The sequence below is a fragment of the Zalophus californianus genome, chromosome 9 (genome assembly GCF_009762305.2).
Source record: "Zalophus californianus isolate mZalCal1 chromosome 9, mZalCal1.pri.v2, whole genome shotgun sequence".
Lineage (NCBI taxonomy): Eukaryota > Metazoa > Chordata > Mammalia > Carnivora > Otariidae > Zalophus > Zalophus californianus.
Window position 1 is genome coordinate 25,750,413 of NC_045603.1, and position 25,564 is coordinate 25,775,976.

At 38.9% G+C, this 25,564-nt stretch overlaps 1 protein-coding gene across 4 annotated transcripts in view; it reads left to right on the forward strand.

Moving 5' to 3' along the window:
• Positions 1–25,564, forward strand: part of FGD6 (FYVE, RhoGEF and PH domain containing 6) — a 108,175-nt gene that overhangs the window by 52,746 nt on the left and 29,865 nt on the right. For all 4 annotated transcript variants that reach the window (XM_027591643.2, XM_027591644.2, XM_027591645.2 and 1 more), the window contains 5 exons: positions 152–219; positions 305–335; positions 11,292–11,443; positions 13,944–14,100; positions 16,345–16,432. In XM_027591643.2, coding sequence (XP_027447444.1) covers positions 152–219; positions 305–335; positions 11,292–11,443; positions 13,944–14,100; positions 16,345–16,432 — 496 coding nt within the window. The remainder of the gene's footprint in view (positions 1–151; positions 220–304; positions 336–11,291; positions 11,444–13,943; positions 14,101–16,344; positions 16,433–25,564) is intronic.

The window sequence follows — 25,564 nt, forward strand, 5'->3', positions numbered from 1 at the left end:
ATGTTTCCATTTGAGATGTTATATAGTATGAGATGTGTTCTGATCAGAAACCTATAAGTATCAGAGCTTGAATTTAAATCTGACTAGCTCAAAGCTGATCTTCATTATCCTTTTATGAGTTCATGCTTTCTTAATGCACTCTTATCCACAGGATGAAGATACTGGAATGAAAAGTAAAGTCCATCATATTGCCAAGGAGATTATGAGCTCAGAGAAGGTGTAGGTATTCAGTTCATAATTCAGAAGACCATTTATTTCCCCATTGGCTCATTTAAAACATTTCTTTTATTGTTGTCTTCTACAGGTTTGTGGATGTGTTAAAACTTTTGCATATTGTGAGTATCTACAATATTTTCTTAAAGTCTGAGACTGTCCTCTTTTGCATCTTTCCTTATGTCAAAAATTTTATGCATAACTTAAACACTATCATATGTATCCTTTTAATATATGGTTACATGTTTACATTCATATATATGTGAATATAGATATTTTCTGAAATGTATGTTTCTATTGTCTGTGTAGTATACCCAGATGATTTCCAAAACATAGAACCTTTATATCCATATTTCCAAAGTTTCCAAACTTTCTGTGTTCATAATAAAGAGTTTTTAAAGTGATAATATTTCTTCTTGTGCATTTGCAGAAGATGTCTATCAGAATTTTGCACTAGCAATGTATAAAGAATGTCACGATCAGTGTTCAAAACTATTCTATCTAAATCTGCTCCCAGTAATAGACACTTAAAATAGACATTTTTTACAACTAACTTTTTAAAGTTCTGTATTCAATTTTTATAACTCTCAACTTGAACGAACCTGTTGGGAAACAATTATGATGTGTCTGACAGCATATTCATTTTTCTCATGCACTTTTTTGTACCTGCAGGTTTTTACAAGTTTCATTATGCATTGGAAGTTAAAGCACTTTTAATCCTACTTTATTCCAGTTATATTTTGGCAAGTTATTAAGACTTAGCAAAAGAAGGGTAAGGTAGAGGAAACAATGAAGAAAGAAATTGAAGTGAAAATTTACTTAGATGGTATAATTATTAACATCATCTTAAACTTAATTACTGAGAAATGGTAGGTTCACACCCACTAATGTCTCTAAGAATATCATTATTTTCAGTTTTCCTTTTAAAAGATACATGTGAACATGAAAAGTGGGGTACAGTTAAGGGTGATTCACATTCACTAAATGATTCCCTGTGCTCTATACGTGGTACAACGGAAACCTGGAAATGTAATTCCTGTGTGAAAAATCTCTAGTTTTAGAAACATTTTCTAAAACAATTCTTAACATTACTAATTTGTTTTGAGAAATTACTGTCCTGTGAATAGTTTCTTACATAACTCTTGACTGTATTGCTTAGTTCTCTTTTTAATTCATTTTTAAAAATTATAGCATGATATTTTTTGTTGAGTTTGAAGTATATTGCCATTTCAAATACATAATAGCATGATGAATAAATAACTTTTCAAAATAAACTCCATTTTGAACTGAATAAATTCTATTTTCTACTGGGAGCCAGAAAAACTTGAGTTGGAATTTCAGTGCAGTAGATCAGCCAATCTTGGCATGGAACATATGTTGAAGATTCCACGATGAACAGCAGAGTCCCAGACCTCATAGTGCTTACAGGCTAGGGTAGTGTTTCTCATAATGTGGTGAGGGACTGGATTTTAAAATTTCCAATCCATGTTGGACCAGAACTTTTGTAAAATACATTAGATAGGTCATGGCCATGTCAAGGTGACATAAAAGTTTCCAATCCCTTATTCACCCTTCTAACTAATATCTTTGCAGACCAATAACAATTTTAGGACCACACTTTGAGAATGTTGGCAAAAATATCGGTGCCTGTCCTAAGTACATTCTGTTAGCTTTTTCTTTCTTTCTTTCTTTCTTTCTTTCTTTCTTTCTTTCTTTCTTTCTTTCTTTCTTTCTTTCTCTTTCTTTCTTTCTTTCAAAGCTTTATTTACTTTGGAGAGAGAGAAAGAGAGAGACAAAGGGGGAGAGAGTGCACACAAGTATGAGCAGGGGGAGGGGCAGTTGGTTTTGAGAATCCCTGAGCAGACTCTCTGCTGAGTGGGGAGCCCATTGGTCACAGGGCTCGACCTCAGGACCACTGAGATCATAACCTGAGTGAAAACCAAGAGTCGGACCCTTAAACAACTGAGCCACCCAGGCGCCCCAATTCTGTTTCTTAATAGCTATGTGAATTTCAGAAAATAGTCTAACCTTTGGCCTAGCTTTCCTCATTTGTAAGATGGGGATATAAATACCGATCCCTCTGGTTGTGAGGAATCTGTGGAATGAAGTATGTGAAAAGAGCCTGGTATTGTACACAGTATACAGTAGGTGCTCAAATTGCCTTTCATTACCTTCTTCATCTTCCCTTATAGGAAGATCAATGAGTGAGAAGAATTCATTCTGTTATCAAACAGTAGCCTTTTTATAATTCTGTTCCTTCCAAATGCCTTTTTTCCTCTGTACTAATACTTCATTTTAATGAGGAAGTTCTGATTCCAGTAGGTAGAGAAGCAATTAAGAGCTTCATTAGTTTAATGGGGTCCCTGGCTAGCTCTTGATTTCAGCTCAGGTCAGGATCTCAGGGTCATGAGATGGAGCCCCAGGCTCCTGTGCTGGGTGTGGAGCCTGCTTAAGATTCTCTCTCTCCCTCTGCCCCTCCCCCTTCCTGCTCACCTGCATGCACTCATGCATGCTCCCTCTCTTAAAAAAACAAAGAAGCTTCATTAGTTTATTTACTTGATTATTAAAAACTATGTGCCTTGTTCTTACCCCTGTATTTTTGGAACAAATCATAAACAAATCATAAATACTATACGAATGGACAGCAGACTGAAGTATTTCCCGTATCATCTCAGATCTTATAGATCTCATGGATGGCCTTGGCCTCTTACCAGATGGTGTTGAACAGAGTGAATCATCTAAAACCCATCTTGATTTGTACATTTTTAAAACCTCTTAAGCCTTTAATGTAGGAGTGAGAGTAGATCATCTGCCAACCTCATGTTAACATCCTGTCTGGTATGTGCAAATGTTAACTCAGCAGAGCCTGGCTCTAATGGGAATGTTAACAACAGAGCATTAGCCAGGTGAGAGCCATTACTAGGAGAGGCTTGTTACCAGCATATCGTGGGTAAAGTCAAAAAGAGTCTCTTGTTTCATTTCACCACCCCCACCACACTGTTAAAGCTCATATTTACCCTTCTACCAAAAGGACCCCACAAAGGTAGTACATGGATAGTTTTAATCCTGAGCACTACTGCTATCTGACTTCGTAAAAGTGAGTTCATGTCTGTGTTATGTCCTAGAATATGACTGATTTAAAATATCTAAATAACAGGCTTTTTAGATAATCCAGTGGATTTTTTTTTGGAAATAAACCAGGTATCCAAGTGGCTTGGGAGAAGCTATTGTTTCAGTTACACGTGATTTCCCATGAATAGTTTTCTGTATTAGCAACTCTAGAATGGCATTAATAGATCTTTCTATGATGACAGACATGTTCAGTATCTGCACTGTGCAATATGTCCAATATTTTTTAAAATTTAAATTTGTCACTGTAGCTCACTAACACTTTATGTATCACTTTAATATATCACTGTAGCTCACTGACATCTCTTTGTTTAGAATTTGCTGAACTAGGTGACATAGTTCATAGAAAAAAACTTAAAATCTAGACGAAAGAATTTCATCATTTAAGTTATTATGACATTGGAAGGAAGTAGGCTTGGATGGAGGCATGCTATTTAAAATCAACTCAAGATTCTAGGAGCCAGTATATTCAGTTGACGTCTTTGATTCATCTGCCTGGTGTTTGTGAGGAAAAACTAGGCCTGTAGCAGTAGTGGCAAGACTTTACAATTAGGGTTTTATTGTGATACTGCTCTGCAGTATCTGCCATGAGCTCCTGGACTTGGAACTGGATTTTTTTTTTTTTAAGATTTTATTTTTAAGTAATCTCTACACCCAACATGGGGCTCGAACTTGGAACCGCAAGATCAAGAGTCACATGTTCTACTAACTGAGCCAGCCAGGCGCCTCTGAACTAGATTTTTTAAAAAGTCCAGTAGGGCACAGTGTCTCTAAGTCAGTACCCAATACCAGTGTTTCCCTTTTCAAAATGGTAGTGCTATCCCTGTGGCTGCCAAAGCCAGAAAACTCGGATTTGTTCTTTAGTTCTCCCTCTCACTCACTTCTCCAGCCAACCCATCAGCGAACCTACTGATTCTATTCCCACTTTACTGCCACCGAGTCCAGAATATCATCTCTTAAACAGACAACCATTCCAGCCTCCTCACAGGGACTCCTGTTTCCATTCTCACCCTTTTCCCAATCTGTTTCTTAAACGATTTTTTTTTCCTTTTTTAAGAGTTGTTTTTTTAAAATATGTATTAGAGCTTGTCACTCCCCTGCTTAAAACCCTTTAAATGATTCCCATTGCATTAAGAATAAAGTCCACGTTACTCCCCAAGGCTAGTGAATAGAATGGCCTTATGTCCCAGTCTGCTTTGATAGTCCTGGCTATTGTATTGGCATAATGATTGCCTTTTCTCTTGTTGGGTCATTAAATTATGGTTCCCTCTGCCTAGAAGGTGTTATGTGATTTGGACTCTTGCTAAGATGAGATGCTGGGGAAAGAGGGGTGTTCTTTCACTCATTGATGACCACGTTCTGGCCATACAGGCCTCCTTCCAGCCTTTAGTTCGGTGCTAAGGTTATTCCGGCTCACAGCTCTTGCTACTGCAGTTTCCTGGAATCTTTGTTCTTCATTTCCTTCATAGCTAGTTTTTTCTTTATTCTTCCAATTTGGGCTTAATGCAACCTCCTCAGAGAGGCCTTCCTTGACTATCCTTTCCTCTTTCACTTTCCCTTCATGTTCTTCTTGGCATTTAATATAATTTGTATATTTGTTTGTTTACTTGTTTATTTTTGGTCTACTCTACTAAAATGTAAGCTAGCTGTGGGCAGGGATCCTATCTCCAGCACCTAGCATCATTCCTCTTCATTGGAAGGCTTTCAGTAAAATGAGTGTGACTAATTGATCAGTGGTTAAGAATTCTGCCTCTGCCACTATGTGCTCTTGGACAAATTAGTCAAGCGTTGGTTTCTTCTGGAAAATGGGAATAATAATAATCGCATAAAGTTGGTATGATGATGGGGGGCACCTAGCTGGCTCAGTCAGTGGAGTGTGTGATTCTTGATCTTGGGGTTGTGAGTTTGAGTCCCACATTGGGTGTAGAGATTACTTAAAAAAAAAAAATCTTTAGGGCGCCTGGGTGGCTCAGTTGGAGCCTGCTTCTCCCTCTCCCTCGGCCTGCCACTCTGCCTACTTGTGCTCTCTATCTCTCTGTCAAATAAATAAATAAAAATCTTTAAAAAAAAATAAAATCTTAAAAAAAATATAAAGTGGATGTGCCGATTAATTGAGATCATGCAAAATAAATGTTAAGCACTTAAATAGTTTTAGCTGCAGGGTAAGTGGAGGGCCTTCAAAATAAATTGCTCTGTTATTCAGAACTTATTTATATAAATTAAAATGCATACTATTTAATTATGATGTTATCAAATAAACTTTTAACTCAATCAAAATACTTTGTTCCTGAAACAGACCCTACTAAGTTTCTTCCTCCACTAGAAGGTAGGTTCCATGAAGACAGGGATTTTTATGTTTCATTGATTCTTATACCAGTAAATTCATATCTGTTGAATGAATGATAGACAAATGATGAATAAAATAGTACTTGGTAAAACTCTAGTTGTTTATATGTGTTTTTCCCTGTTGTAGCAGATGTTGTCCAATCCCGAGGTTGCTATTGTATTGTATATAAGTGCACATTTTGTAGGTAAAACACCTTAGATACTTAATATAGTTCAGTGCAAGTGATAACAGTTTTTGTTGTTTTTATTATGTTATTTTCCCTTTGATGGGAGACTGGTTTAATAAACAGGCTTATGATTGTTCAAATAGCATGATTTAAAAAAAAAATATATATATATTTGCAGGAGAATGATCAGAGATTTTGAGGTCTTTTTTTGACAAAGATGGGCGAATTAAGTAGTAAAGTAGTAATGAAGCATTTTTGCCTCACTCATTTCTTTAGGTTGGGACACACCTTAAAAATTTGAAGGATTCTCAATAAAATCCATAGAGTTAGAGGCAAAGTTACTTGGACATCTGTGTGTCTGTTTGTAGCTAAAATATATCTTTCCTTTTTTTAAAATGCATTATAAAAAAGAATAGAAGACTTTCTCACAGAACCTTTCAGTTTTTCCCCCGTCTTAAAATAACCTCATCCTTTTCTACTGAATACACCCTGTCTTTTGAGTCTTGTTAACCATTTAATGATAATTTATTTCTTCTTTAGTGGTAAAGAATGCTCTTTTAGCATCTCTTCACATGGCTGCCTAACCTTTACTTTCTGAGCAGCTTCCTTCATGTGACTGCCCTTCACTGAATGAAGTCATTGTTAAGAGCCCCTTTGTCATACTGCTGAGGTGTTTGTTTTCCCTACTTTGGTATTTCCTTCTCATGATATGCCTCTACTTCAGCATTCTCTTTCCAAACTTTTAGGGACTTGTGGATCATAAATGATACTCGTGTGATCATTATTAATCAGATCTTCTTTTCTTAAATAAATGGCCTTCTGAGCACTCTCTGTGTGCCTTGAAGTATGCTAAAACTATGTTACATAAATTGTCTATTTTAATCCTCTTAACAACCCTATCAAATGGATGTTATTTCTGTTTCTTAAATGAAGAAAACTAATTGGCAAACATAACCCACTACTAAATGGCAAAGCCAGACTTTGAACTCTGGTCTCTCTGAGACCTTGCATTTAGTGATTGTTCAGAAATTGATGAAAAATTATTACTTGTAATTTCTAGCATGGGAATAGTAGTATATCTTTGGGTATATGAGCTTGTTTTCAGAATTCTTTCAGTTGGCCCAAGAAACCAGAGAAATTCTAGTTTTTCATCATCTAAAGAGGAGAATGAAGCTAGATATTGGTCACTTAGGATATATTATGATGATTGCCCCCGTTAATGTTGTTAAGGGAGTTAGAGACTGGAGATAAAGGATTGGTTTTGGTCATGTTTTATACAGTTTGCATACATTGATGACTATGCATAATATCACCAGGTCTGAGCATACCGAGAGGGAGGAATCATTTCATTGGTCAGATATTTTAATTTAGTAACAAAATCAAATTGTTGATGTTAGTACTTTCTACCCCCTCTACATGTACTTCATAGTTTCACACTCCTTTCTGCATATTTATCATAGCTCTTTGACCTTCACAGCTGCTTTGCTTTTGCTTAATATGAAGTGATTCTTAATGCCCTTTATGAAGGCAGGGAGCCCTGCAGAGTTCCCTGTCCATCCGTATGTCCATTTAGTCTTTGTAATCCACTGTGTCATCATAGTGGTTAAGTAATGCCCTCAGGTCAGGAAGCCCAGTCCGGACAGCTTAATTAAGTCCCTTACTTCTCTTTGGCACCAGAGACGTAAAGCCTGACCCGATGAATAAGACCATCTGTTCTGTGCTTCACTGCTTTAGATGTTCATACATGACTTTATTTGCATTGATATTTGCTTAGGTCTTGCCCAAGTGATCAGAGCTTGTAAGGCTAGTATGTTACTACCTCAAAGGAACTGAATGTGTTTTAGAAGTTGGATCTGGTTCTCATTTGTAGATTTTCTGGGAATTATTAAGAATAATATTATGATATGCTTTATAATTCAGGAGCCTATTTCTATTTCTAAAAGTGCCAAGTTGAACAGACATTTGGTTACTGTAATGAGAAACTGGAGTGTAGGTGGTTCCATTTTACATACAGAACCTTTGGTGGGTTTTATGTTGGAAGCACAGACTGAAGTACATGTGATTGATATCAGTAAACTCTATTGCTTGCCTCACATTTTCACACCCCAGTTTCCACACCCCTTCCATTTTAATTACCCAGCTTTTCCAGTGTGGAAAAGTATACTCTGGATCTAATTTTTGAAGTGCCAGTCGTGTGGTCTTGCATCCTCACTGATTTAGTCAAGGAGGTGTTGGGGAATTTAAATTCCTCTGCCCAAAAATAGTTTTGCTTCTGGCTCTGAAGTGTCATCACACTTTCCCAAATTATCCTGGCTGTTAGCATTTAGAAAAATAACCAGACATATGTTGTAATCATCCTTTTTATTTAAAAAAAAAAAAAAATGTTTTCCTCCTTCTAGTGGCAGCAGTTCTGGAAATGGTTGAGGTTCATGAAGAACAGAGAAGTTAAAGATTCTGCGTGTAGTTCTTATGTGAATTAGTTACATCTGGCACTGGGGCCATAGTAGGTTGTTTTCAGGGAATGGTGACCCAAGAGGTGAGGGGATGAGCTTTGGGCCAGAGCTGATATGTACAATTATGAAGGCCTTGGTGTGAGTTGCATTGGCCTCGGGTAAGGGGAGGCCCTTTTCTCTTTTCAAAAAGGTACCCTGAAGACTAATTGATGGCCCTAGTAATGCCTACTTAGAATATATAACTTCCTGGGGCACCTGGCTGCTTCAATCAGTTAAATGTCCAACTCTTGGCTTCGGCTCAGGTCGGGAGATCAAGCCCTGCAATTGGGCTCTGCGCTCAGCCCAGGGTCTGCTTGAGATGCTTTCCCTCCCCCTCTGCTCCTCCCCCCTTCCCTCATGCATGTGCGTGTGCACACACATGCTCTTTCTCTAAATAAATAAATAAAATCCTTAAAAAAAAAAAAAAGAATATGTAACTTCCTGAGTCCTAGGAAGAATTTGTAATAGGTAGATAGAAACTCTAAATTCCTTTCATCTCTATTGTTCTTCTTTTGCTCTTTTAAAGATTTTTTATTTTATTTTATTTATTTGATAGAGACACAGCTAGAGAGGGAACACAAGCAGGGGGAGTGGGAGAGGGAGAAGAAGGCCTCCTGCTCAGCAGGGAGCCCCATGCGGGGCTCTATCCCAGGACCCTGGAGTCATGACCTGAGCGGAAGGCAGACGCTGAACCAACTGAGCCACCCAGGCGCCCCTCTTTGGCCCTTTTAATTATTAAATTTCTATGGTATTTAATCGTGCTACTCATAATTTTAACAAGGACAGTATGGGCCACTAGTTCATCCAGACCTACCTGTCATCATCCTCTAATACTGGAAAAAGTGACACTTTGCCTGATATGTGACAGACCTCTAGTTAGAGGCGGCCCTCTCACTGGTCAGCCCAGTGTGAATTTGGCTGGCCTCTGTTGAATGTTTCTTAAATAAACAAGTTTCCCTTTTGGCAATGGTGGCAGACATATGGAATCCAAGAGTCTGGCAAAAGCCGTGTCAAATAGGGTCCTTAAGCTACTTAGCTGCTTAATGGCTACTCTCACTGTTGTGACTGAGGAAATACCTTCCAACTGGAAAATAAAAGTCATCTTGCTGCCAGGGGACAAACATATTCATCATTTATTCTACCAGAAGAAAGGGCAGTGCTTATTGCTTTGCTGGACAAGGAATTTTTGCATTTAAGTTATAGTAATCATTAAACTGGTACCAAAAAAAAAAAAAAAAGTACTATAGAAGATGTTTAACTGTGCTTTGAATACTTCTACAATTGAGGAAGTTATTTGTGACATGTAAATATATTCTGTAGTTCTGCCTGATGGAAAAATCTAATGGCTTTCAAAAGCATTAAGTAGCTCTATTTTCTCTTAGTAAATGTGAATGCTAATAGAAACAAGCTGCTGGGAGGTGGAATTTGGCCAATATCCATTTGGTTTCTGGAGATGTTTTGTGTGGTTTTCCGGATTGGATTTTATGCAAGTTACAAATTCCTATTTTATGTTACAGTAATTAGCTGTAAAAGTAGTTCTTTAGTTACTGCTCTAAGTACTTGGTTCCTTTGGGCCAATGTGACTGTTGGACCAATAAAGTTAGTCCCAGGAATTGAAGCCTGAGTGAAGGGTTTATCAGCACCTTTTCAGCACAGGAGGGTTTGAATTGTCTGAAATGACCATCCTTTAGGAAAGGAATCCTTTCATGTACTTTTAAGTTTTACATAAGGTTTTTGTCCTTTACAAGAAGCATAAGAAATGCCTATGGTTAATATATGTATGTTGGAGGCAAGTGGTTGAAGAGATCAGGGGAGAAACCAGTTTCTTTTTTGTCTATCACATTTGCCCAGTGAATCCCTGAAGGGAAAGTAGTTAGAAATAAAGATAAAGGAAGCTGAAGCCTAGCAGAGAGTCTGTTTTACCCAACCTTTGCTTTAAGGTTTTAATTAAACCTGCTGTTTCTGAGAAGGAACAGTCTCTGTTTTTGAGTCCTTAGAACTTTGGAACAGATTCCACTATTGTTTTACTTATCCCGAGGGTGGGCCTCAAGATAGGGTGAAACCAGACAATTAGGATCTCAGACACCACCACCCTTTCCAAGTCCTCTGCGGTGACAGGATGGGATGGTGTGGACTTGTCTTAAAACATGGTATATAAATAATTGTCTAGGGAAAAGCTGACAGAAAAGAATATACAAGGAGAAAATTTTTTATTTGTGAAAAATGTAAATCCTGGTGAATGTATCGAGAAGTCAGTAGGAGGGAGAGGAGAGTTTAAGGTCCATAGTGAAAATATTTTGTTGATTCTGTGTGCCAAACACATTGCAAAAAACTTTTAAGTGTGTTATCTGATGATGTGCGATATGAAAGTCTCATAACCCACTTAACAGATGAGGAAAATGAGGCTAGCCCAGGGAAACACAGTAATACTGGATCTAGTATTCTCTGATTATCAAGAATGTGCCAGTCTCCTCCACATGCCTTACCTAGGATGCTCTTGTTGGGAAATAATTACTGAAAGTGAACAAAGGGACTTTCCATAATAAAATTAAGTAAGATCTCTTGGGGACTTCTAAAATGAATGGACTGTATTCATGTAGCACTATTGGAATAAGTTTAAAGGCTACTTAGAGTTGCAATACAATTTCCAGATACCCTTTAATATAATTACGAAGTTTGGAGATCAAAAGATTTAAGAGAAACATACAGACTGTTTTAGAACCAAATATCTACCCTAGCCACTTTGTTGTGGTGGGTTTTTTGTTTTTTGTTTTTTTCTATCTAGCTAAGTGGGATAGAGGAAGTAGGCACTTTCAATTTGTAATTCTACTTGGAAAATACAGTTTGTGATTTATGTTGTTTTAAAGGGAAGCACTGGGGGAAAGAGCTTTATGTCAAATTATATGTCTATGTATGTTATTTTTCCTCCTCTGAACTGTAATAGGATTTCCGAGACGCTGTGGCCCATGCTTCCAGGCATCTTGGGAAACCCGTGATTGAGGACCGGATCCTAAATCAGATCTTGTACTACTTGCCTCAGCTGTATGAGCTCAACCGGGATCTCCTGAAGGAACTGGAGGAAAGAATGTCAAACTGGTAAAAAATGGACTGACCAGCTTTCCCAGAGTTCCACTTTTAGATGAAGCCATAAGGGCCCGGCTTGTGACAGAGAGGTGGTGTTCTTTACATTGAGTTGTTTCAGTGTATTGAATTTCTTGGCAGTTACCTGTAGATTGGTCATTTTATTTTATTTTTTTCCAAGATTTTATTTATTTGAGAGAGAGCAAGTGAGAGGGAAAGAGTCGGGGGAAGAGAGGGAGAATGAGCCAGGGGGAGGGGCAAAGGGAGAAGCCGACTCCCAGACATGGGGCTAGATCCCAGGACCTGGAAATATGACCTGAGTGAAGGCTGATGCTTAACTGACTGAGTCACCCAGGCGCCCATAGATTGGTCATTTTAGATGGCTGAAATTCACAAACTTGACGCACTGACCTCAATTCTAGAAATGTTTAAATTCTTTGGTAATACTGCCTCAAAAACAAGAAGGTCCATATTCAGCCAATTTAACTTTCTGTAGGTGATAATCAAGGTTTTTAAGATTGAGGGAGTTTACTTGATATATTCACATTAAAATGTTTTTAAATGCTTCATTATCTTTTCTAGAATTTCATGAGTCTTTCTTTACATTTTGGGAAATAGGCCATTCACTGAGATAATAGGTTTGTTTGGTTTAGAAAATTTACATGTGGGGCGCCTGGGTGGCTCAGTCATTAAGTGTCTGCCTTCGGCTCAGGTCATGATCCCAGGGTCCTGGGATCGAGTCCCACATCGGGCTCCCTGCTCGGCAGGAGGCCTGCTTCTCCCTCTCCTACTCCCCCTGCTTGTGTTCCTGCTCTCGCTATCTCTCTCTGTCAAATAAATAAATAAAAATCTTTAAAAAAAAAGAAAATTTACATGTGTATATCATTGTAGTAGATTTCCAAACTGGAAAAGAATACCAAAAGGTTAACTACTTCCTTGGGTTGTAGAAAGTATCTTGTTTCTTGTCCATTTTGGTGACATCTTTGGAAATATGTGGAAAATTTGTTCTAGGGGTTTTGAATTTATTGTCCCTGGGGAGCCCCAAATGATTAGCATAACAAAATAGTGTCACCTACTTTCATGATCAAAATTTCCCCGTAAGCTTTCTTTTCTAGAAAAATACCTCTTGCCCGTTTTGGAAATATCGTGCCTCTGCATGTTGGGAAAATATGTTAGATGAGTGATTAATTCCTAGCTGCAGCAGCCTAAGTGTAAAATAAAACAGGGTTAAGGACTGAGGAATGACTAAAAGGTATTTTTAAAAGTCACAATAGAAATAAAATGTGATTACAAAGAATTTTCCTATACATACTTGGTCATTCTTATAAAAATTTTTTAAAAAAAGTAAAATGACTCAGTTGCCTTTAAAAGATACACATATTTATGCAAGCGGGTGTTAAAAGAGGTTTAAATTTATTTTTTGCTTGTGTAAAGGTTTTCTCAAGTTTAGATTGATAGATGTTCTGCATTAAAGTATTAAGCATTCCTAAGAACAGACTAAATTGATGAAAGGGACAGCTAAAATGATATTTATGGGAAAAGCTACACTTGTTACTGACATAAAATTCTTCTAATCCTTGGATAAGAATTTTTCTACTTACTAAAATATTTTTCTCTCAGGGGCCTTCAAGTTAAGACATACTCTTTGGTTTTAGTATGCTTTCTAAAATAACATTTATTTTTACATTGGCTTTTAATAACTGTTGAAATACTTCATTTCTGCATTCAACAAGGTTTTGAGTTATCTTTGGTGTGCTGGTCAGGGCTCTAAGCATGGCGGGAGCATCACATTGCACAAAATAGATAAGGCTCTTGCCCTCATGGAGTAGATATTTTAGTGGGGGGAGAACTAGAAAAATGGACAAGAAACAAGATACAAGCAATATCTGGAAAGATGTAAAATAAGATGACGTGCTGGCAAGTGAAGATTGTCTGACCAAGGAAGGCCCTCTGGAAAGGAAAGGACTTTAACGTGACATCTGAACTAAATGGAAGAACTGGCCAGGGTTTCCTATTTCCCAGCATGCAAAGCCATTAGTAAAAGTTTGCAAAGTGGGAATGACTCCGTATGTCAAAGGAATATAAAGATGGCCACTGTGGTTGGAGAGGACTGAGAAAGAAGGAGAGAAGCATGAAATGGGTCAGAAAAGTAGGCAGCAGCAGGACCAGTGGGGCTTTTGTAAGCCAAGGGAAGGAGTTTGTTTTCCTGCTGAGTCCCATAGGAGGCCCTTGGAAGTCACATGGTGTAATTTAGGTTTTTAGACTCTCTGGCTGCACAGTAGGATGAGATGGTAGAAGTGGGAGACCAGTCAGAGGGCTGGCAAAATCCAGGCGACATGTGATGGTGGCAGTGGGAATGGTGAAGAGTAGGCATTTGGGGATAGGAGATGTCTTAAAAGAAGGGAGAAGAGCACACCCTGATGGCTTAGACACGGGACTCTCATTGGATGTGGGATATGTTTTGGAGACGTTAATGACTCTTTTCATGTTTTTGTGTATCTCTTCTTTATCTTAGGACTGAACAACATAGAATTGCTGATATCTTTGTAAAGAAGGGACCATATCTAAAAATGTATTCCACGTACATCAAAGAATTTGACAAAAATATAGCTTTGCTGGATGAGCAGTGCAAGAAGAACCCAGCTTTTGCTGCTGTTGTTAGAGATTTTGAGGTATTTTTGCTTCCATATAATGTTGAACACTTTTTTCTTTATTTTTTTTGTTTTAAAAGCTGTAATAGTTTGTAACTGTTGAAAACAAAAAAATATTAAAGTATAATCCCTTCAAAGTCAAAGAGGGGCTGAACAAATTAAAAGGTGAGAAAGTGTGTACAAGATTTAATTTTGAAAAATCTATGATGGCATGCTAGAATATGTTGATCGGTCTCCTTTTTCTTAATTGTGGAGAAATACACATAAAATAAAACTTAACCATCTTAACCATTTTTAAGTGTATAGTTCAGGGGCGTTAGGTACCTTTACGTTGTTTTGCAACCAGTCTCTACAACTGTCTTCATCTTAACATTGCAAAACTGAAACTATGGCTAAAACAGCATCCCATTCTCCCTCTCCCAGCCCCTGGTGACCACCATTATATCCTTCTGTCTCTGAATTTGACTACTCTAGAAACATTTCTTACTTTTAACTCAACCTTTCCTTTTATTCTTCTCACAACTAATCTACAGTGAAGGATGGGAAATGTAATTTGTTTCCCTTTAGATAAATAAGTAACACAGGTTCAGTGTCAAAGTTAAGAAAAATTAATAACGTGTTTATAACCAAAGCATTGTGTTTGGACTCAAAGCTATGAGGGTACAAGCCTGATTTGATTGGGGATAAATGATATAATACATCTCTTAAAAATTAGTTTTAACTAAAATTTAAGTCCTTCCCCCAGTCTTGGGTAAAATGTGAATTATTATATGTTTTAATACTCATTTCTCTCTTTTGTAACTAAAAAAAAAAAATCAGCGAATTCTAGTCACGCAAAACTAGAAAAGTTTTAGAAGTAGTAAGATATTGCTGATTTCTTATTTGTACATTAAACACAAATTTAAAATCATTTGTTGTCTTTTTTCCTTTTTTTTCTTTTCCTCTCCTCTGATGTTTTCATGCTGTTAAGAAAGGAAGTGTGATTTCTATAGCTATGGCAACTGATAATTGACCCAGGTTTTCATCAGTGTCCAGTGCGTTGTTCCGTTGCCTTGGCAGCAAAAGAACATAAGACAGGGGAAAATTAGCTGTCTTCGTTAATGGTGCTTGCATGGTAGACGCTTTCTTAAATGCGGTATAATTATAACTTTTTTTTTAAAGATTTTATTTATTTATTTATTTATTTGACAAAGAGAGAGACAGCGAGAGAGGGAACACAAGCAGGGGGAGTGGGAGAGGGAGAAGCAGGCTTCCCGCGGGGCAGGGAACCTGATGTGGGACTCGATCCCAGGACCCTGGAACCATGACCTGAGCCAAAGGCAGACGCTTAACAACTGAGCCACCCAGGTGCCCCTCATTATAACTTTCTAATTATTCTGTGTACCAGACCCTAGAGGTGCATATTTAGAAAAAGATGAAATGATCTGAGCAAATCTAAGAAAACTCTTTCCCACCCACCTGAGCTGTGGAAGAAGTAGAAGTAGAAGACATCTTAGGATGCAGGGACATTTTCATTTGGCCATTTTGATGCCACCTCACAGTACATTCCTGTGTCAGAGAATGCGAAGCCTAGGATTGGGCAGAAGTGTCTGTTGTACATACTAAGGAAAAGAGTTTTAAAGGCAAAATCAAATGTCCTTTTGGTCAAGTTAGAATGGCTCTGGAATCAAAGTGTCTCTCTAGAATGCTGATTTGGGAACTGTCTTTTATAACCATTCATCTGAGAAAGAAATTTTACATCCATCAGGCTTATTACAAAAAGTATGCTCAGCAGGGCTGCTTTTCAGGTTATCTTTAGTTTCTACAACACTCCCCACTACCACCAATTGTTATCATGGGTATATTGACCGTAGGCTCTGCTTATTATTTGAGTCCAGTTCCCAGTAGCTGTATTTCTTCTGCCTTATCTTGAGGGCCATGCAATTCTTTAGGGTCTGTTTGTGCTTGTGGATACACTGGCAAATAGTTGCTAAGTGGCAGCTGCTGAGTATGGTAGGCTCTCACTGAGCTGGAGCAGGCTGCAGCCACCCCTGTCTGTGAGAGTGAGCCCGGGACTTCAAAGACCTCCCTGCGGGAGAGAGGGGTGGGCTAGCTGGTGAGTCAGCTGTGACTTAATAGCTGCGCCTTAGAATAAAGGGAGCTTCCCCATGAGTCCCCTTCCAGAGTTGTTGGCTTTCTAAAGTTTGGCTTCCTGGGCACTTGAATCTGGATCCCTTGCTTCTTAAAAGAATGCTTGTGTTTACTCTGGATACGTTTTCCTTTCAGATGAGCCCACGCTGTGCTAATCTGGCCCTCAAGCACTACCTGCTCAAGCCAGTTCAGCGGATCCCGCAGTACAGGCTGCTCCTGACAGGTGGGCTTCTTCGGCAGTTTGCCAGCCGACCAGCTGACACTGCTTTTATGAAACTCTCCCTCTCCTAAGAACGCCTCTCTTCCTAACACTCCAATAACCCCTTATCTAATATACGGATCTATAGACTGATTACAACTTCATGTACCTATCGCCAGAACTACACTTCTCTCGGTTCTTCAATCGTCCCTGCATGCATTCTGTGCTCTGGGCACTCACATGTGTACGTTGTACTCTCCCAACCCCACATCCCTGCATCGTTTTACCTGGTTAATATCATTAATCCCAAGAATGTCCTTTCCCAGCCAGTCAAGATTGAGTTGTAGGGAGTCACTCCCACATATTCATGTAGCAACAGTTGTTGCCCCGGTCACTTACCTTAGAGGGTGTAAGGACTGATTAATGAGCGGTGTGCTTAGAATAGTGCTTTGGTCATAGTAAGTTCTAAATCAGTATCAGCTGCTATTAATAGTAGTTGTACCCTTATCGTCATCATTACTATGTTGTTGTCATGGTCATTGTCTGTATCTTCTGCTAGACTGTAAGCATCAAGATTACAGGGCTGTGTCTATCTGGCTTACTGCTATAATAGTAAAAAGAAAAATGAAGAAGAGGGGAAAGCTGTGAGTTGAGTGAAGGCATACACTGCGCTCAGGGCTTTATATTCATTGGCTTTCCCAAGTCTTCACCATAGCCGTGCCTGTCACAATATTATTTACATAGATGTAATAACAGACTTATAGAGATAAGAATTTGACATCACAGCAAAGCTAATACAGTCTCACACCAAATCTAGTATCCAGCACATGCTACTAGGTCCTCTGGAGTATTTGTTGAAATGTAGTGGATGTAGGGCGCCTGGGTGGCTCAGTCGTTAAGCATCTGCCTTCGGCTCAGGTCATGGTCCCAGGGTCCTGGGATCGAGCCCCGCATCAGGCTCCCTGCTCCGTGGGGAGTCTGCTTCTCCCTCTCCCACTCCCCCTGCTTGTGTTCCCTCTCTCGCTCTGTCTCTGTCAAAAAAATAAATAAAATCTTAAAAAAAAAATATAGTGGATGTACATTGAATTAATATACATATATATAGTGTGTATTGAAAATTATGACAAAATGGGGCGCCTGGGTGCTTAGTCAGTTAAGCGTCCGACTCTTGGTTTCAACTCAGGTCATGATCTCAGGGTCATTGGGATCGAGCCTGTCGTCGAGCCCCGCTCAGCTCAGATTATGCTTAAGAGTCTCTCTCTCTCTCTCTCCCTCTGCTCCTCCCCCTGCTCGCACCCTCTCTCTCTGTCTGTCTCAAATAAATATATAAACGAAATCTTTATAAAAAAAAGAATTGTGTCAAAATGGATAAGAATATCAAAATGCCACCACAACTGTAAATCAATCTGTAGCAATTTTATCATGTAAATAGATTTTGAGGTACTTGGTTCCTGTGGGTATTCTTTAAAAATGGTGTGCATGCTCCTTTCCTTAATCCTTTCTCATAAGCCAAGAACTATGTTGGATAGAGTTAGGTGAATGCTGGAAAGCCAGGATTTCCGGCTATTCCTTTAGGCAAAGCCTTCCTGCATTGCCTTTTAAAAGACAAAGTGCTGTTGAGGAAGGCCTGCCTTCAGCATCAGGACCTGACTACCCTAGGTGTTTCAAGTGTTTGCTTTGAATTTCTAACTGTGAATCAGACACTAGATTTTTCTCTGGAATGACATAAGGCAAACCAGATAATTTGAGGATATCCTGGCTATTTGTACTTTCTTTCCTCTGCTTTTGGCAGAGATTTAGAATACACAGGACAGAAGGAAGTACCGATGCATGTGTTGTGTTTTTGCTAGATAAGTTCAATGCTGTATCATAAATGAAGCTATCAGATGGCTTAGGCTATTTCTACAGCTGTGGAATGAAATACTGTTTTTGGTGGTAAAAGACTACTGTGGTTTCCAATGAGAGAAGGATGGAGCAGGACTCTGAAATTTTAATGTAAAAAATTTTTCCCCCACACTATGACTGATCTGAGTAAAAAAGTTATACATACATTTAATTTAGGATTCATGAAGAGGTTGGTTTTAACTGAGAAATGATGAAGTAGCAAAAGCAAGTTAAAAAATTCTTTCTTAAGAGAAGAGATTTCATGTGTTTTATGATAGCAACATAATGTGAGCTTGGGTTTGTTTTAGTTTTGAGCTTTCCTCTTCTTTAATCTTAAAGCCATTTACCCATTCTTTAAGTTGAAAAATCTCCATTATTTATTTATGTATGGTAGACCCTCAGTAATTGTGGATTTACTGAAGGGTAATGGTGATAAATGGATTGTTCAAGGTCACAGAGTCAGGACTAACGTTTAAGAAATAACATAGACTTTGTAAAGAAATAACATAGACTTCATGTTCTTCATCCTTTGCCTTTTCTTCCATTGATTCAAATTCTTCCTTTTCCTCCAAGCCTGACCTGAAATCCCCCCTTGCTTTTGAAGCCATCTCTCATTACTCCAGTCCTCCCTGACCCTTATTATTAGTGCCATGTGACCTAGCAAATATTTACAGTAGTCCCCCCTTACTCACCAGGGATATATCCCAAGACCACCAATGGATGCCTAAAACCATGGATGGTACCATACGGTGTGCATACTCTTTTGTTTTTTCCCCTACCTACATACCTATGATAAAGCTTAATTTATAAATTAGTCACAGTAAGAGATTAATAACAGTAATAATCAAATAAAATAATTATAACAATATACTGTAACCAAAATTAAGTGAATGTGCTCTCTCATCTTATCGTACTATGGTTACCCTCCTTGTGATGATGTGAGATGATAAAATGCCTATGTAATGAGATGAAGGGAGGTGAGTGACAATAGGTACTATGTGTCCTTAGGTTGCCTTCGACCTTCTGTGACGTGTTAGGAGGATCATCATCTGCCTCCACTTGCACAGCAGTTGACTTTGTGTAACTGAAACCATAGAAAGTGAAACTACAGATAAGGGGGGAACTGTATTTAGTTTCTTGTGAATTTGCTAATATTTTTCTAATTTGAATAGTGGTTCCTTAATTTGATTATAAACTCCTTGAGGTCAAAGAGTGAGTCTTTACCAACCATTTAGTGCACCCCAATTAATTGGATCAGTTTGGGTTACCTTGGAAGCCATTCAGGAAATAATTTTGGCTGATTTTAAGCTACGTTTAAAACGTCCCATTAGGGGCACCTGGGTGACTCGGTTAAGCGTCTGCCTTTGGCTCAGGTCATGATTCCAGGGTCCTGGGATTGAGTCCCACATCAGGTTCCCTGCTCAGTGGGGAGCCTGCTCCTCCCTCTCCCTCTGCCTCTCTCCCTACTTGTGCTCTCTCGCTCGCTCTCCCTCACTCTCTCAAATAAATAAAATCTTTTAAAAATAATAAAAATAAACAAATAATGAAACATCCCATTAGCCAAAACATCTTTAGCCTGAAGGACAACATTGAGATAGAGAATTTCAGAGGTGATGTCTTCTCCTAAATGGAAGACACATTCGGAGATGTTGAAATGGCCTTCCCAAGACTACACAAATGGTATTGATGGCAGTGTACGTATGGTTATGTAATCCTAAGGACACATGGAGGTTGTGATGCTATGGTTTTGTTTCATATTTTTATTTAAAATTCTGATTTTCCAGTGCTCATTTTTGTGATGTTCTGATTGCTCCCTACTTTGCAAGATATTTCTACAGTTGCTATCAAAGTGCCCTCTGTCCATGCACTTAAATTTTTAGAAGTTGGATTTTAAGTCTTTAAGTTTGCATCTATTTAAACATGATAGTTAACTGGGTCCTCATCTTTGGATAAACAAGCTCAATGTTTTAATCCTCTGAACAGCCTTGTGGGATAAATACTTTCCTTTTCTTCCCGCCCCCCCAACTTTTTCATTTTAGAATTTGGAGTAATTCCAAGTGCACAGAATATATAGGCGCAGAGAGGAACAGTGAGACTATTTGGGGCAACTTTTGACAACTTTGATTTATTAATGAGTTTTAGGCAGACAGGGGGAAGAATCGCTGCCTGACTCAGTGTAGATTTGTGCCTGCCTTGGTTTCTTAAGAGGGGAAGATTGAAAAATGTAGAGATGAAGTACAGATAAGCTAGGATAGTTTCTTTTGGAATGCTTTTAGAGAGAGGTAATTGGAAATTCCCAGATACAGCGACCTGCCCCTGCTAGTCAGACAACCATCCTATTGTCTTGCACTGTTTTCTTCCTGGACATAATTTGGGCTTCAACTGGGTATTCTACTTAGGCTTTCATAGTAAAAACACTTCCAACTAAATTCCTGGTAGAACTTTTTTAAGCTCAATCTAAAATAGGATTAAAGAAAATGTATATGTCGTATGATGAATGCTTAAGATTAGAATTATCTTTTTAAAAAAAAGGTAAAATAAAGTAAGTAATTTACTTAATTTAAGTAGAAAGACTTATAAATTTTACCTTTATATTGGCCACTCAAGGCAAATGAATCTAACCAGATCTTGAAATCTGTATGGGACCCACAACCTACTTAGAGTTAGGAGCATGAGGCAACAGTGAAGAAGCAATGGAAGGAAACACGTGCTGTTATAGGAGCAGCATTAGTTTTTTACCTCTGCTTATGTCCTTCCTCATCTCTTCAGTGTTGAGACCGTCTTTATTATCCTGACTCTGGGCGTGGCATAGATTCTGGCCCATAACAGGGACTCTACTGAGCTGGAAGGTTTAGGGAATTAAACGTTGTTCCTTTTCACGAGGTTGAGAATCCCCTGAATGTTGGATGGATGAATGGGTCAATAAATTGTTAAGAGTTAAAAACACCCTTCCAGTTACCCAGGCACAAAATTGTGGAAAAGACTCTGAAATGCTTCCCTTTCCTCCTCGTTCCTCTGTTATGGTATCTGCCAACGAGGTTTCCCCTACCTCTGCTTCCTGCTCTTTCCATTTCCCTTGTTATGTTCTAGACCAGGCCTTTCTAAACGCACGCCAGGTTGTGGCAGTGTCTTCCTTCTGGTCGCGCTACCTCTTAGCACCACCGCCACCCTCATGTAGCCTGGCACATTGTCACTTCATCTCTTTTCCAAGGACACCAAAAGGAAAAACATACTCCTCCCATGTCTCCCCTTTACTCACACACCACCATCACTCTCACAGTACTGACACCAGGTGTGTAGTTTTGTCCCACACCAGGCAATTCTCTTTGACACTAGCGAGGTGTCCTATAATTTGTTTCAATTCTAGCATGATCTACCTGGAAATAGTGTCCGGTTCTATGGAGTTCAGGGCTCAGTCCCACAAGACTGCCCCCCTGCAAACTTCATATGCCATTCGCAAGTCCCAGGCTGTCACCTGTAATTTCTGATCAACCGGCTATAAATCTGGGCTCTCCTGATCCCCTCCTTGGGTTTGGTAATTTGCTAGAATGGCTCATAGAACTCAGAGTAACGCTTATTTACATTTGCTGGGTTTATCACAAAAGGGTAGGATAAACGTTATAAGTGAGCATCTAGGTGGAAGGGGTGCATAGAGCAAGCTATGTGGAGAGGATCTTGGAGCTTCCCTGCCCTCTCTGGGCATCACTCTCCCAGTGCCTCCACATGCTCAGCGACTGGAAGCACTAAACCCTGCACCTGGGGACTTTTATGGAGGCTTCATCATGTGGTCATGATCCATTATCAACTCCACTTCTAGCCCTCCCCGCTTCCTGTAGGATGGAGAATGGGGCTAAAGGTTCCAAGTTTATAATCCTGGCTTGATCTTTCTAGGGACCAGTCCTTATCTAGGAGCTATTCTGGAGCCCACCCAGAGTCACTTCATTACAATAAAAGACATTCCTATCACCTAGAAAGTTCCAAGAGATTTAGGAGTTCTGTCAGAACTAGGGTCAAAGGCCAAATGTTAGGACAAAAGATGCTCCTAATGCTCTTATCACTTAAAAATTACAAGGGTTTTAGGAGCTCTGCGCCAGGAATTGGGAGCAGAGATCAATATTTTTTTCTGTTCTCTCACAGACCTACTTTAATTCTGCTTATTAGGAAGGTTGAAAACTTACTCTCCCTACCGTAATGGGAGATACTTGTCATTTGTCCAAACCCATAGAATGTATACCACCAAGAGTAAACCGTAATGTAAACCATGGGCTTTGAGGGGGTTGTGATGTGTCATCCATTCTAACAAATATACCACTGTGATGGGGGATATTGATAGTGGGGAAGGCTCTGCATATCGAGGGAAGGGGGCATATGGGAAATCCCTATGCCTTCCTCTCAGTTTTGCTGTGAACATAAAATTGTTCTAAGAAAACAAAGTCTTAATTTAGGGGGCTGGGGTGAACCTTATTATTCACTATGAGGGCCATAGGTTATAACCCAGAATTTCCCAAATCTCGTTTTCCTTTGTTCTAGCTGTAGTAGTATTCTTTTATGTGTGTATATATATATATATGTGTGTGTGTGTGTGTGTGTGTATGTATATATATTTATTATTATTATTATTTGACAGAGAAAGAGCACAAGTAGGCAGAGTAGCAGGCACAGAGAGAGGGAGAAGCAGGCTCCCCACTGAATAGAGAGCCTGACTCAGGGCTTGATCCCAGGACACTGGGATCACGACCTGAGCCAAGGGCAGACACTTAACTGACTTAGCCACCCAGGCGTGTAATGGGATGTTTTAAGTGTAGCTTAAAAGTAGTTTTTTTAGGATGCCTAGGTGGTTCAGTCGGTTAAGCATCTGCCTTCGGCTCAGGTCATGATCCCACAGTCCTGGGATCAAGTCCCATGTCAGGCCCCCTGCTCTTCGGGGAGCCTGCTTCTCCCTCTCCCTCTCCCTCTGCCTGCCACTCTCCCTGCTTGTGTGTGCTCTCTCTCTGTCAAATAAATAAATAAAATCTTAAAAAAAAAAAAAGTAGTTTTTTTACTCTCTCTTGAATCCTGTCCTCAAGGTCAGATTCTTTCACTAATCAGTATTTATATGGGCTGACCTTGAGCTGGACACCTGTATACACTGGCAAACACCAAGGTGGTCCTTGTTCTGATGGAGCCTGTAGTCCTCTTTAGGGCCACTCCCAACCAGTCAAGCTTCCACCGAGCTCTTCTTCAAGTCCTGAAAATTAAACTGATCTCATCACTTGTTTGAGTGAGTATATTTTGAGGATTTATTTTTGTTAGGTTCCCCTTTTTTCTTTAAAGGGATCTTTTGTGTCTATTAAAAAACATATAAGTATTATAAAACAAAGCCCCTCTTTATCTTCTGCCATCCAGAGATGACTGTGAGCCTTTTAGGTCTTTTTTGTCTCTGTGTTACAGGCAGGATAAATTTCAACAACAAAAAAAGTTTTATTTGTGGAAAGTTACTACAGTGGTGTTGAAAAAAGTTGAATCAGTGAGGATCATGTTGAGAAAATAAAATGAAAAACATAATTTAAAAATTCCTCTGAAATATCTTTTCCATTTCTATATTTAGGGGGAAAAAACAGTCCTTTGAACGTTGATTAAATTTGGATCAGGTAGTTTTCTTTGATCTTGTTCAAAATATTTATGTTATAAGTGACTAACGACATATTATATTACTTTTCCTGTAATCTTTGCCTTCAGTCTGGGATGGTATTAACTCCCTCTAGGTTTTAGAAATCCAGGATTTCCCATGTTGGTAGAAAATGGGATATTAAAAACATCTGTTAGAGTGTTCTGAAGCTATTAATTTGAGCTATGAACGGACTAATAAGCAGATTCGAGAAAAGGTCAGAATCATATTAACGCATGATTTTTTTAAAAAATCCTTACCGAAAAACAAAACTTGTGCTTTAGCAAGTATTTGTTTTCTAACCCAGGGCTAATTGTCTCTAGCAAAAGTCATTCTAACACTTTCTCTAGGGCAGAACTTGATGAAAGTTAGGGCTGTTCCAGGCACCAGCCAAGGAATTTCGTTTCTGAAGAACCCAAAGACCCTGATGTAAGGCAGTTCCATCCATGTGACATGGGAGGGTGATGATATTCAGAATTCCCTTTGTTATTAGGTCAGCTCTTGTTTCTTTTGCAATTAATTTTTTAAAGCCTTTTTATTTATTTTTGCAAGCGAGAGGGAGAGAAAGGGAGAGTGAGCTGGCATGAATGGGGGGTAGGGGCAGAGGGGGAAGCAGACTTTCTGCTGAGCAGGTTGCCCAGTGCAGGACTCGATCCCAGGACCCTGGGATCATGACGTGAACCGAAGGCAGACGCATAACTGACTGAGCCACCCAGGTGCCCCTGTTGCAGTTAATTTTTAATTGTAGTTGTGAACAAGGTATTTTGAAGGATGATACTTAATCAATTATATCCATGAAATATTTTGGTACTGTGGAAATAAATATTTAGTACTATGGAAAGACTTTAGGATATAAGCATGTCTTATCTGCCTGATCTATTAAATTACAGCTTTTAAGTGTAATCTCACTTTCTCTATAGAACAGAGGTTCTTAACCTTTTTTGTGCCTGGATCCCCATGGCAATCTGGTGAGGCTTATGGATTTCTTAGAATAATTTTTTAAGTTACAGAATAAAATACCTAAGACTAAAAGGAAACCAATTGGCCTGAAATGCAGTTATTAAAATAGTTTTAATGTGCTGCTTTAGTAATGCATTAAATAAGAAGATCTGGTGGTAGATCTAAGAACTCCCATGACATTGATATAGTGGTGACAGTAAACAATATTTTGAGAAACGTGCAACATCTGTAATGTGATATAAAAAACGTGTGACTTCTCTGGTGGTAACGTCACTGGTATCATTGATAATACTATGGTTTGTTGCCTATATTCATAATGGAAGGAAATTCTGTATTTCACTTAGAGGTTGGTGAAACTATTTGTTTTTTTGTGTTTTGCCCATCCAGGGCTGCGGATCTCCAGAATCTTACCCATAGGCGTTCCTACAAAGCCATTCTTTTTCCAATTCTCAGTGTATATTTAACTCAGATTCCCTGCAGGTAGCTAAATGCCTCTGTTTCTGGAACTTGCCTTGCTAAAGATCTAGCATGCCGACTGTGTTGCTAAAGAGTTTTCCTCCTAAGTGTTTGTCAGAGTCTTGGGCTTACATCCACTTGAAGAAACACTGAAATTCAGTCAAACTTGAATTCACTTTGGTGTTTATATTTGCTTTATTCGTCTCTTG